Here is a 14,133-nt window from a genome sequence, read left to right as displayed (position 1 = left end):
TGATCGATGCTCTAGCGATTCTCCTGCCAGCTTAATTGCCCCCTAACTGCCTTCGCTGTAGGGCCTCGTCACCCCAAACTGCCTCCCCTGCTGGGCCTGGTCACCCCTTAACTGCCCTCCTTTGCCAGCTGGTCGCCCCCTACTGGCCTCCCCTTCTGGCCTGGTCACCCCCCAACTGCCCTCCCCTTCAGGCCTGGTCCCTCCCAACTTCCCTCCCCTGCTGGCCTGGGTCACCCCTAACTGCCCTCCTTTGCCAGCCTGGTCGCCCCTAACTGCCCTCCCCTTCCAGCCTGGTCACCCCTAACTGCCCTCCCCTGCTGGCCATCTTGTGGCAGCCATCTTTGATCACATGGGGGCGGCCATCTTGTGTGTTGGAGTGATGGTCAATTTGCATATCACCCTTTTATTATATAGGATACATTGATGGGATCATCTACTAAAATACCAGTTATGAAACTCTGAATGATGTTACCGGAAGGAAAGATATATTTCAAGCTGGCAGATGTAATGGGTGGGTGAGAAACACTTGCAGGGGAAGCTCATGGGCTGATTTTGGAAGTCTAAGATCACATTTGCTGTGAAAGGATTAATGTCACAGTGTCAGTTAAGTCTTCTCAAATCCAACAGCTGCAAACATATAAAATCCTACTCCAGGCCTGCTCCTTTTCCTGACACGGCATTTTAACTTGCTGGATAGGATGCATCCACCTGTCCTCATTTTCATTTCTCTTTCTTTTTTTCCTAGCACCATTATGAGGCAGGTTGTTACACAGATGGCTTGTGACCAAACTGAAGCAAATGTTAAGAACTAGAGCTACTGAAATTTACAGTGTGCTCGTCAGACAGGGTCACTTACCCCTGTCATTGGATGATCAGAGAGAGTATTGTGGAGGGCAGGGAGGGACCTGTATTAGGTTAGGCAAATTCTAATGCCTCTACCTACTCTTTGAGCCCATGATTCAAGATCATAGAGGCAAAAAAATAGGAAAGCCCTTTATTCTTACAGAGTTTGATCTAGAATTGAGGAATAAAAAGAAGACAGAAGAGTCAGAAGAGTCATGTCCTTAATTCCCAAGGTCGGGGGCTGGAGAAGGTGCAGAAGGAACTGAGCTCACTTAAATGATCTGATTGCTCCTTAATTTTCTCCAGTCTACACTCCAAATGTCTCGTAGTAAAGTTTAGTTTTTACCAGGTCATCTAAGGGTACTTCCTATGGTGGACAGAGGAGAAAAAGGGGGAAATGTGGGGGGTATTGTGGGAGAGGCCAGACCTCAGAGGAATGGTCTTTAGTAAGCAGATCCCTCTCTGCCCGAGCAATGAAGCATGCTTGGGAGACGATTCAGGGCATGGAAAGTGGTTCTAAGTCCCACTTCGAGTCGCTAGTTTCCTTTGTGGGTCTCGGATGATCATAGAAAACCCACATGAGTAGAAGGTCATCTAAGGAAAGGCTATTTTTATTCTGCTGCCACTTGTCAACCACACAGCCTGGGCTCCACCAAACTCTCGGTGACATTGACACAGGGCTTCTGGCTATTTTAGACATGCAAGTTCAGCTGAAGAAAAGGTTGAAGACTTTTATTTACCTCTCCAGGAGAGTGTTCACCATTTTTTCAAAAGTCTCATCACATCTCAGAAGTGGGCTTGTGATCCCCCACTGCAGAGACTTACTGTACTCATTCAGGCCAAAGTACAGCTTTTCCTCGCAGCTCATGTCCTCCTGGTTCAAAACACAGAGCAAAACCCAGTGAGAACAGAGCACAATGGGTCTTGTGTTTTAGCGGGGGAAACTGTGTAATAGGTTATTTCCTGGAAGGTTAAAAAATGTGAATAAACAAGTGGGACTACACCAAACTAAAAAGCTTTGCACAGCAAAGGAAACCAGCAACAAAATGAAAAGGCAACCTATGAAATGAAAGAAAATATTTGCAAATCATACATCCAGTGTGTGGGTTCTTTATATTCAAAAAATATAAAGAACCCACACAACTCAATACTGAAAAAAATACAAATCCAATTAAAAAATGAATAGAATAGACATTTCTTCTAAAGAAAATCTACAGATGACTCTCAAGTATAATCATCATGTGATACATTAGATTCTCAGACCTTATTCATCTGATATAGCTAAAAGTTTGTGTCCTTTTACCAACCTCTCCCTGTTCCCCGCTCCCAGCCCCTGACAAGCACTATTAGACTTTTATAGGTTTGACCTTTATAAAATTTATTTTAGATTCCACATATAGGTGATACAACACACTATTTGTCTTTCTCTAACTTATTTCACTTAGCGCAATGCCCTCAAAGTCCATCCATGTTGTTGCAAATGGCAGTATGTCTCTCTTTTTCATGGCTGAATAATATTCCTATATATACAGATATGTGTATATGTACATACATACATCTACACAGGGTGGGGGTTGTGGTGATGGATGTTAACTAGACTTACATGGTGATCATTTCACAAAACAGTATATACAAATATCGAATCATTATGTTGTGCACCTGAAACTAATATAATGTTATATGTCAATTATATCTCTGAAAATGCCGATGTTTTCTCCTCTGTGGCCCTGCCCAAGCTGTCTGCTGCTGGGAGCGTCTGGTCTATCCTTTCTCGGTTTCAAGGCCTATCCCCAGTGCTCTCTCCTCCATGTCTCCTTTCCTGGGGTTCCCCAATGGATGGGATTTCTACCTCCTTTCAACTCCTAAATAATTTGTTTTTTTGAAATTATCTTATTCTACTTTGTTTTAGTTTTATGACAAATAACAATTATACAAAAAAAGGAGATATATTGGACATATAACATTATATTAGTTTCAGGTTAACAGCCATCACCACACATAATTACAGTTTTTTTCTTGTGCTAAGAACTTTTAAGATCTATTTTCTTAGCAACTTTCAAATATGCCATACAGTATTGTTAACTATAGTCACCATGCTGTACATTACATCTTGGGACTTGTTTATGTTATAACTGGAGGTGTGTACCTTTTGACTCCCTTCACTCATTCTGCCTACCCCACAACCCCTGCCTCTGGCAACCGCCAATCTGTTTTCTCTATCTATGTGTTATTCTCCTTTGGACAATAGTGACTTTGATATATATTTTGCCTTCTCCTATAAATCATGAACTCTGTGTATTCTTGGAAAGATCTACCAAGCCCATATTGTGCTCAATAATATTTTTGAGTTGAATTTCTTTGCTTTTCTCTGACATTCCTTCTTTAGGACATTGGCTTTAGGAGAACTAAAGAAGGTTAATTGTTAGGAGCTTCTTCCCTAAATGTATAAAGTTGTAGCTATAAATTAGATTCAATATTTCTACCTTTTCTCCATGTTGATCTCAATTTCATAGGAATGATTTTTTTAAACTTTAGAGTATAATAACTCCCATTCCTCAATTATCTTGAATATAATCCTGGGTATATTATATCTTTAATCAATAAATATTTAACTAGGTATCTCTAAGATAAGACCCCTTTAAAATACAACCACAATACCATTATTAATCCTAAAAATTAACCATAACCCATAGGAGTGACTTTTAAGAAAAATTAATTTGAGCCTGTTTCTCTTATTACTTCATTCAGGAGAAGATACTAGTAAAAGGCTGAGTCTTTCTTCCTATCACGGGTGCGATCTCTCTGGAAGAGGCTGAACCAACAAGGTAAATTAGAATAGTTCTCTCCCCTGCCCAACAATATATTGAAATGTAACACTTAATAGGAGAACTATCTGTTGGATTAAAAAATTATTTTTCCTTTCATCAGTTCTATTGGCAATCCATTCGGTGTTAGGGCAACTTCTTAGGTGGCCAATAGGCGTGCCCTACATTTTAGAGGCAAAGGAACTGTGGTTGCCTCTTGCCCATAACTTGCCTACCTATTCAATTGTCAGAGGTTGGGTGGAGAAGAGACCAATAAAGCAAAAACGCAAAGCAACTGTATGTGATAGTGAACACATTGGGACAGTTCTCAGAAGGGAGCAACTGTTGATGCCAATGTGATTCCGTGGCCTGAGCTTGTTTGACTGTAATATCCAATATGTCAATATTTCAATACAAAGGATCCATTGATTAATGGCTAATCTTTATTTTTAAAAATAAAACTCTTATTTATTTTCATTGATAGTATATTAAGCATGCAGCTTATAGGTCTTTGTGATTGACACCATAAAATATCAAGACCTGGGTAGGTACAATGTTGAGATGGTTCTTCTTAAAACATTAACCTCAATGCATCATCCTCAGTTTCAACCAGAAATCTGTGAGAACTGATGAAAAGGAAAAATCCAATTGATGGGGGAGCATGAGGGTAACTAAACAGTGATACAGATGAGCAAGACAGAAACATGGCAGAGATGCCACCCAACAGGACAATAAAATTTCCAGGTCTCAGATTGAAATGAATCAGTTAAAGGCACAAAGACAACCCATAATATTGATGACAGTGTCAGATTACATAATTTTTGGGGGGGACAAACTATATAGGATGGATAATTTTGTATCTGATGATAACCTAAAAAACCCCACCTAATCAAATTTATGTAGGACACTATTTTCTATTTTTAATGTTATGATAACTATAATTATTAGAAGATAAAGCATTATGTTAGTCAGCTTCTTGAATTCTTGTGCTGTATTTTACAAACCCATGACCATATTTTGTTACAAAATTCGGCCCTGGGGAACTAAGAACATGGCCATGGAGTGGCGGAGACTCACCGTGCTGTCCAGCTGTATCCAGTGAACCTCATTGCTGGAGCTGATTCGTGACTGTTGGGTCTGTAGAGTGTATGGGAAGGAGCTAACCTGGAGCACCAAGAGGTTAAAAGCTTCTAGAACTTCTCTGCAATTAATGACTCTATCAGCCAGTCCATGGCTAGGTTCACCATGTGACAAAGAACCCGAAATGACACTGTAAAGATAGTGAAAGTCATATTAAAACATCCTAATCAGACTGATTAGATGCAGAAGCTGACATCAAAATGGAGGTAACTTTTTAGCTCCTTTTTTTTCTTCATTTTAATTGGGAGTAGGAGTAGAAACAACAAACAATTGATTTGGAAGAGCAAAAAGTGTACTCCTTCTTACCCCTTTCACAAAGGTTTCAGGGATTTTTTTTTCTCCTTTTTTCAGTTTGCTCCTGGTCTGTATACCTCAATGTGTAAACTCAGTTATCCAAGCCAAGGATATCTAGATCCACAGTGGAGATGGATCACTTTAGTTTGAAAGCTCACCTGAATGAGGGAGTTTTTCCACCAAAACATGATCCAATGGTCTGTATTCCCTAGAGTCGCCTCAAAGCTGCAGGGGTTTCCAGGGTGTTAATACCACTCTCCTTCCTCCCTCGGAGTTGCTAGACCAGCGATTTTCAACCAGTGTGCCACAAGAATTTTAAAAACATGCAATACCTGACTATTTAGTCAGGGGCACTGACTTCTTTTCCTTTAGATTGTCAAGTAAAAAAATGACGACAGCCTACACAACAATAGTCATTCAGTGTGAATGAATCAAAATTATACCTATTCTATTTGTCAGATCAGCAAAAAAATATTTTTGAGGTGCTGCAGAGTTTTAGTAATCAGTTCATGTGTGCCATGAGATGAAAAAGGTTGAAAATCAGTTTGCTGGACTGTAGGGAGGGCTCCTCTTACCACTCTGCCCCATGGCCAACATTTTCCTATCTCTGAATCATTTCAGTTGTGTACAATTTGGATTACCAGGTTGCCCTGGAAATCTAGGGAATTAAATGCAGAGAGACCCAATAATTCTCAGAACTATTACCCCAGTTTCAAAGACTAGGTATATAAATAAGGTCAGCGAGCTATTTCTGCTTATAGAACACTAGAGGTAACAAAATAGGATGTGGGCAAAATTCCTTTCCTTTTTCCTTCCTTCTTCATTCCCTCCCTCCTGCACACTCCCCCGCCCTCTCTCTCCTAGACCTAATAAGATATATAAGATTACTTATACCTATATATGGCTCTAAATTTTATATTGTGGAGTGCCAAATACATTCTGGCTTCTGAAAAAGCACTTTTGCAATTCTGGCATTTTTAGCACAGACCAAAACACTTCCAGATTCTTAATCTCATTGTGTCCTGAAGAACAGAAAATCTATAAACATTTAATGGTATTTAGTGCTTGAGGTCTATTTAACCCCTTTAAATTATTTGCCTTATTAATCCATAGGAGCAAAGATACTCTGTACCAGATCATTACTGAAAGTTGGCCCCACCTTTTACTGTCACATTTACTGTTCTTCCATTAATAAGTCCACCAAAAGAGAGGCTATTTTCTTGTTTAAACTGATAAATTGTGGAAGGTCTCAGATCTGCTCTTAGATCATTAAAGTGGCATCTCTACTGCTGTTAGAGGTAAGGGGGAAAAGAGAAAGGCAAAGAAAAAGAGAAACAGTAGGAGAGGAAGGAACAGAAGAGAAAGCAAAAAGAAAACAGGAAAAGAACTGGGAGGAGGAATGGTGGTGAGAAGGAAAGCACATGGCCCTTCTGGGAGCTCATTAACCTCAACCTCCTCGTTGTCACGTTTTCTCTGAAGCAGCCAAGTTCCACAATGCTCTTAAGATGGTATTTTTAATAGAAATTTGTAGATTCGCCCACAGTACATTTAAAATAAAGTGATAAGAAAAGTTGAAAGAGCAAGGAAAGGGTAGGAATAAGTTGTACATAAGAAGATGCCAAATACTAGGGTCCCTGGGTTTTCAAATCATCACCTTTTAAATAATTTATTACATAACTACTGCTGCTGTAGAAGGAATATTGCATTTGCTCACTCTGAAGCAATCACCTCGTTAGTTCCACATGACAGTTGTCATGAACTAGCACAAACAGTGTGTACGGGTTCTGTCTCACTCTTCTCATGAAAACTTCAAACTTGGCTTGAATCTCATTGTCTAGACGAACAACATACTTCTCTGCTCTCTGATAAGCCGTCCCATTTTCCTCCAGACCCAAGTCTACAAGGACACCTGCCAAGAAGAAAAGAGTTATATATAAATGGGATAAACTTAAGTTCAGTGTCAACTTATATACTGGGTACTAATCACATAGAGAGGTTTGCAGAACAGATATTTTTTCTTTTTTTTCATATTCCCCTCCACAATTTTGAGATGGACATATCAGATTTTCTTTTCTTGAGAATACCACACCCCACACACCAACTCCCATTCCTCCCACAAATGACAGCAGGAAACGATCTAATACATTAAGTAGAAGCAGTTCAATGTAGGAGCCCTCTGTCTAATTAAATTCTATTTAAATATGAGGTGCTGCTGCTAACAGCTACTACAGGTCACTCAAAAAAGTAAAACTTTGGATTACAGCTCGTGGCCAAATTAATATAATAAGTCTTCCTTACCCCAAATTTAGCAACAAAACATATGTAAGAAAAAAAAAAGAAAATAACATGTGAGGTCTAAAGATACCACAAGTAGATTATGAGCTTTTTAATTTAGTATTTTACTCATTTTTATACAGTGACATTCTGCACAGTATCTAGAGTATGGGAATCCCACAATAAATGCAAAATTATGTACCAAATTAATAAAATAAACTAAATTACCCACTATTAATATATTCTCAAAATGTTAGAACTTAATGAAACTTCAGTACTGTATCACTATTTCTGTCTACAATAAAATTACTTCTACATGTAAACATCTAAAATAGTTTTAGGCACACGAAACTGTTCTGGGTATAATTAATTAAAACACCAAATCCTCCTTTAAAATGAAGAGACAAAGTGGTAACTATATGAGAAGAAGGATGTGTTAACTAATCTTAGTGTGATAAATATATATTAAAAAAACATGTATCAAATCATCACAATGTACACCTTAAATTTACACAATGTTATTTGTCAATTATAGCTCAATAAAGCGAGGGGAAAAACACAAACAAAATAAGGGCACACAACCCTCCACCCCCAGACACTTAGCTGCATGGAAGGCAAGTGAAGCCCTGAGATGAGAGCCTGGCGACTCAAGCCCATGGCCCTACAAGCAGGAGAAGGAATCAGAAGGTTGATTTGGGGGTAGATATGCCACATCTGGGGGTCAGATGTGGTCCTTGAGGACCAGCCCTCACTTCAGGGGCTGAAGGATATCTATTTAGAATCTAGTATCAGTCTCACCTTCTAGCCTCAACTGTGTGAAAAAAAAATTAAGAATATAATTAAAAAAATAAAACAAAGAGACTTGAATTAATTGTTGACTTAGTCTTATTTAGCTAACTTTTCTTTTAATATAAAGCCAGCTTAATTAACGACCATGTGCAATTAACATCTAGATGCTATAATATAAATAGTTCTAACTGGTATTTTTTAGAATAAGGACAAATGTGTTACCACATGAAAAATTTGTTCCATAAGAAAAGGTGAACAGAGGTAATCTTGCTTTCAAACATTTTTCATTAGAAGACTTTCCTCAGAGATTGTTTTCAGTTTCCACCCAAGTGTAGTCAAATATTGTATTTCCAAAAGCAAGCAAACATTTAATTTTGCAGGCATTCTGATTTTTTAAAAAGTGAATTGCTTTTAAAACTTATCCAGCATTCAATAGTGACTTAGCATTTAGTCTGTATCAGGTATTGTGCTAGGCCTAGGAATATAGAGGACAGCAGGTCAAAGATCTTAATCTAATGAAGCTTATGGCGGAGAAGATGGATAATTCTGACAGGTGTGAAGTAGTATTTCATTGTGATTTTGATTTCCATTTCTCCCATTGGCTAATAATACTGAGCATCTTTTCATGTGTTTATTGGCTATCTGTATGTCATTTTTGGATAAATAACTTCAGATTCTTTACCCATTATCTTAATTAGGCTGTATGACTTTTTATTATTGAATTATAATGGGACTTTAGATATTGTACATATAAGTCCCTTATCAGAGATATGATTCAGAAATAATTTCTCCCATTTTGTATATTCTCTTTTCACTTTCTCGATAGTATCCTTTCAAATATTTTTAATTTCAATGGTGTCCAGTTTTTTATTGTTTGTGCTTTGGAGTTATACATAAGAAACCATTGCTTAATCTAAAATCACAAAGATTTATACCAAATTTTCTTCGAAGAATTTTATAGTTTTAGCTCTTACATTGGGTCTTTGACCTATTTTTAGTTACTTTTTGTTTGTGAGGTATGGAGTCAACTTCATTCCTTTGCATATGGCTATCCAGTTGTCCCAGCACTATTTTTTGAAAAGGTTATTCTTTCCCAATTGAATGGTCTTGGCACCATGGTTGAAATTCAGTTGATCATAAGTAGGAGGGTTTATTTCTGGACTTTCTCAGTTTTATCCCATTGATCTATATGTCTATTCTTATGCTGGTACCACACTATTATGATTACCATAATTTTGTATTAAGTTTTGAAATGGGGAAATGAAAGTCTTACAACTTTGCTCTTCTTTTTCAATACTGTTTTGGGTATTCAGGGTCCCATCAATTTCCATATGAATTTTAGGACCAGCTTGTCAATTTCTGCAAAGTAGCCAGTTGGGCTTTTGATAGAAAATGCATAGAATCTATAGACCAATTTGGGGACTACTGCTATCATAAAATATTAATTAGTCTTCAATTCATGAACATAGGGTATCTTTCCATTTATTTAGATCTTCTTTAGTTTTTTTTCAACAATGTTTTCTGGTTTTCAAAGTGTAGTTAACAGTTCTTTTGTCAGATATATCCTTAAGTATTTTATTCTTGTTCATGCTATTATAAATGGAAATGGTTTCTTAATTACATTTTTGTATCTCTTGTATCATTTTTGTGACTTTTCTGTAGATCTAAAATAAACATTTTAAAAGAAGCATGATCATATCAAATATTTGCAACTAAAACACATACATTGCCGACGGAAGTGTTAATATAACCACCTTAGAAAAAATTTAGAATTATTTAGTAAAATTGAAAATGTACATAATCTCTGCTCCAACAATTCTACTTCCAGAGACACTCTTGTATATGTGTACTAGCACTGGCTGAAATAGTGAAAAACTATAAACAACCCAAATGTTCGTCAGTAGTATAACATCAATATAATATTCTCTAATACACAGTTTATGTTTGAATTTCACTAATTGTCCCACAGTTGTGTTTTATTTTTATTTTTATTGGTCTAGGATCTAATCAATAATTAAGCACTGCACTTGGTTGTCATGTTTCTTTCCTTTTTTTTTTTCTTTACTTGTGGACATTTTAATGAACTTCCCTCCATGTAGCTTCAAGCTACCGGGACACAGGCCCCACCAACACCCCTAATCTTCTCCTCAGCTCTTCTGCTGAAGAACTTGGCCTTCACAATGACAGGCTGCTTTGGGAGCTTTCCCTTCCCCAGAACTTTGTAGTAGCCCGATCGCACCACATCAATGATAGGAGCAGCACCAGTCTTGCTCTTGGCAGCATTTACCCGTGTCTGCTCACTGACCAGGGTCCACAGTTTGTCAGTTGGGCAGAAGCTCTGGTTCCTCTTTAAGTGGTAATGCCTCGTACCTACCAACTTTCCCAAAGACACCTGGGTGGTATTTGTCGAAGTTGATCCTGTGATGATGCAAGCCACCAGGATTACCTTAGCCTCCCGGGTGCTTCCTGTGCTTGCCAATGCAGCTGTGGCCCCTGCTCTTGTGCCCTGAAGTTTTTGAATCTTCCTCAGCCTGGATGGCATGTCGGTGGCCGAGAAGCAAGAGCGGTTGTCATATTTCTTTATTCTCCATAATTAAAACAGCCCCCTACTTTTTTTTCTTTTTGGTTTTTCATTGATATTTAAAAAAAATGCAGGCTGTTTTTTGTAGAATGCTACAGAATCTGAATTTTTCTGGGCGTGTCCTTGAGATTAGACTGAGGTTAAACATTTTTGGCAATTATACCTCATAAATGACTTTGTGTACTTCCCGTTGCTCATAATGTCAACCTGACCCATAACTGGAGATGGCAAAGTTTGATTATCAGTTATGGTAGTGTCTACTGCCAGATCTCTCTACTGTAAAGATACTGTTTCCTTTTTGTAATTTTTAATATGTGGATGATACTTTAAAACTGTGTGTGAATATTTGTTCCCAAATGACTTTCCCCCCAATGGTTTTAGTATCCATTAATACTACTTGTCAGAATCAATAATTACATTGGTATTGCAAAATAGGAATTCTCTAATTCTATCATTTTCCTACATTTATTAGGTAGTACTATTTTGTAAAGAAAGGCTTGCTCTTCCACCCCTCACATCTCCTGCCACTTTTTTTTTTATTACTATAGACTCATGGTTAAAAAAATCCAATAGGTTACAATCTATTGCCATCATTTCTTTTGATATTCAAAATTATCTAATTTGGCCAGTAAAATCCCCTTCAAGCAGGCTGTTATGTCCTTTTGAAATGTCCCAAGATTTATTAGCAATTCTTTTTGCCCTTAGGATATATCATATTGAGATTGTACAATAAGAAAACTGTATTCAAAAAATACTTGAATTAATTCTTTTCAGTGTGTGGTTATCAATTTTATATGGAGTTAGGTTCACTTATTTCTGTTTGCATTGAATATTAAGTTTTTCTCTATCATTTTAATGAAATATTTTTGAATATGTAACTCATTTATAAAGATCAAAAGTCAAACTATATGAAAAGTTATAGTCATCCATCCCTAACTCTTCCACCCCATATAAACTTTTTCATTAGTTTCTGGTTTAGTCTTTATGTTTTGTTTTGTTTTTCAAAGTAGGCACAAAGGTGTGGAATCTGAAAATGGTCAGAAATGCTGAGAGAAATGGCTTATCTGAGAAAGGTCACTTTCTGTCTTCTTGATAATTTGTTTATCAGGATTCTATAGGATTAAATAAAAGTTTATGTTCTAATAAATTATGAGCAAATCTGTCACATTTTTACAACTTAGAACTGGAGATCAGCAGTTTCCACCTGGTAGCACCAACAGATACTAAATCTTACTTTTGACATGAATGGAAACTTAGAAGGAACAGTACTCTTCTTTTATGACATTTTGCAACTCACTGAGTTTTAGAGCCCACAGCAGTTGGGGATCACTGTGTTCCTGAAGGTGATTATTTTGTACCGGTGGAGCTGACATAAGGTGGTGCCCCAGTCATGAGCATCTTCCTCAGAAATAACCAACTCGAAAGGTCCCTGGAGAGAAACTTTCTTGGACAGCCAAGGACTCCAAGCAGCTTGAGTATAGCCACTTATGCCCCTTTTTCTTTACTGAGGTCTATAGAAACCAGATGGACTTCAGGAACACTTGAGCCCTAGCCCTTTGTGGGATTAGAGAAAAACAACATCATGTCCTCTGAGGCCCTTTCTCTCAAAACTTGAAAAAAGGAACAGCAAGGTTTCAACCATCTAGGGGCCTTGAAGGGAATGAAAACAAGAACACACACACCAAGTCCACAATACCCTGTGAGCACCAGTATCAAAGGCCTTTTCATAAGGGTCAAAAGTCCGAATGAGTGGCCAGAACCCATCACTAGAAGGAGCTAATGGGTCTCAGAGAAATCCAAAATGTTCAGGTGTTCCAGTACTCACCTCAGTGCTCCATGACCCTGCCTATTTATTTGGAAAGAACAATGCATTCTAACTTGTACATTCCTATCCCTTGACATTTTTTTAAATAAAGAATTTTATTTCTAATTTTAATTTCTTGTTTTTCTCATCAAGAAGATATCCTAAAGAAAAAATAAAACTGCTCTCAGTTTTAGCTGTTCATCTTCTCTGTGGATTGAACTAATTTCTCCAAAGGTATGGTATGCAAAAATATTCTAATGTTTAAAAGGATATCAAAATCAAGAAAATATTAAATTTTAGAGCATGCTAACTTTTTAAGTATTATAATAACAATGGCTATTCCTTCACCCTGGCAGTCCCTCTTTAGCAAATAAATACCTGGAAATTGAAATAGCTGGTTAAAATTCCTGCTAATCACTTTTTGTGCCCATTGCACTGGCGGTCCCTTTGTCTTCTGGTGGCTCAGCTGGCTCCTTCTGTCTTTCCAGTGGGGGAGGGTTCTTCCCCCCCCCCCCCCAGGGGGAGGGTTCTTAGTCTGGTTTGCTGAGACCTGTCTGTGTGGGTGTGTACCTGTGCTGTTTGTTTGGGTCAAGGAGGGAAGCAGCTAGACTTGCACAGAACGGCATTCTGAACACACAGATACCACTTCAGAAGCCTGTGTGACTGGCTGATACACCTGATACATACATATCTAAGGTGGGCAAAGTAGATTTCTAGAACATGGTTTAGACTTAATTTGTTTCTGCCAGAGGACTACCAAATCTTAAATAGTACTTCTATGTTTTCCTTTTAAAATAGATTTTAAATTAAATTAAACAAAACGTTATATAAAATTTAGTTCAATAAATATTAAGTGTCTGCTGTGTCATAAACAAGACAGAGATGTTTCCTGAGTCTTTTACTTCCTAGTTGAAGAGAAAGAGTATCTTAGAAGCTGAAGATACTGCAGGGAAAGAGTGGAGGTCACCTGTGCTGTCAAGAGTTCAGAAAAGGCCCGGCCAGCATGGCTTAGTGGCTGAGCGTAGACCTATGAACCAGGAAGTTATGGTTCAATTCCTGGTCAGGGCACATGCCCAGGTTGTGGGTTCGATCCTCAGTGGGGAGCATAGAGGATTCTCTTTCAACCAATGATTCTCTTTCATCATTCTCTCTCTCTCTCCCTCTCTGAAATCAATAAAAAAATATATTTTTAAAAAAGGAGTCCAGCCCTGACCAGTTTGGCTCAGTGGATAGAGCGTCGGCCTGCGGATCGAAGGGTCCCGGGTTCGATTCCAGTCAAGGGCATGTACCTTGGTTGCGGGCATATCCCCAGTGGGGAGTGTGCAGGAGGCAGCTGATCGATGTTCCTTTCTCATCGATGTTTCTAACTCTCTATCCCTCTCCAATCCTCGCTGTAAAAAGTCAATAAAATATATATATATATATATTTTTTTTTTTTTAAAAAAAGGAGTCCAGAAAAGGATGAAAAGGTCATTGGCAACATTGGTGAGAGTCCTATAAGGGTAGGGGTGGGAAGTGGCGGCCCATTTCTAGGGTGTTGAGGAGCGACTGGGAGGTGAGGAAATGGAGATAACTAACAACAGGCGACTCAATGAGGTTGGCAG

At 38.1% G+C, this 14,133-nt stretch overlaps 1 protein-coding gene and 1 pseudogene across 1 annotated transcript in view; both read right to left on the bottom strand.

Moving 5' to 3' along the window:
* Window positions 1–14,133, bottom strand: part of GREB1L (growth regulation by estrogen in breast cancer 1 like) — a 127,647-nt gene that overhangs the window by 32,586 nt on the left and 80,928 nt on the right. Inside the window, exons 17-19 of the mRNA XM_006097390.3 lie at window positions 6,810–6,990; window positions 4,725–4,917; window positions 1,584–1,717 (exon numbers count right to left, since the gene is read on the bottom strand). Of these exons, the coding sequence (XP_006097452.1) occupies window positions 1,584–1,717; window positions 4,725–4,917; window positions 6,810–6,990 (508 nt within the window). The remainder of the gene's footprint in view (window positions 1–1,583; window positions 1,718–4,724; window positions 4,918–6,809; window positions 6,991–14,133) is intronic.
* Window positions 10,217–10,686, bottom strand: LOC102419735 (annotated as a pseudogene).

The sequence above is a fragment of the Myotis lucifugus genome, unplaced genomic scaffold (genome assembly GCF_000147115.1).
Source record: "Myotis lucifugus unplaced genomic scaffold, Myoluc2.0 scaffold_200, whole genome shotgun sequence".
Lineage (NCBI taxonomy): Eukaryota > Metazoa > Chordata > Mammalia > Chiroptera > Vespertilionidae > Myotis > Myotis lucifugus.
The sequence above is the reverse complement of the archived record's forward strand: the minus strand, read 5'-3'. Positions and strand labels throughout refer to the sequence as shown.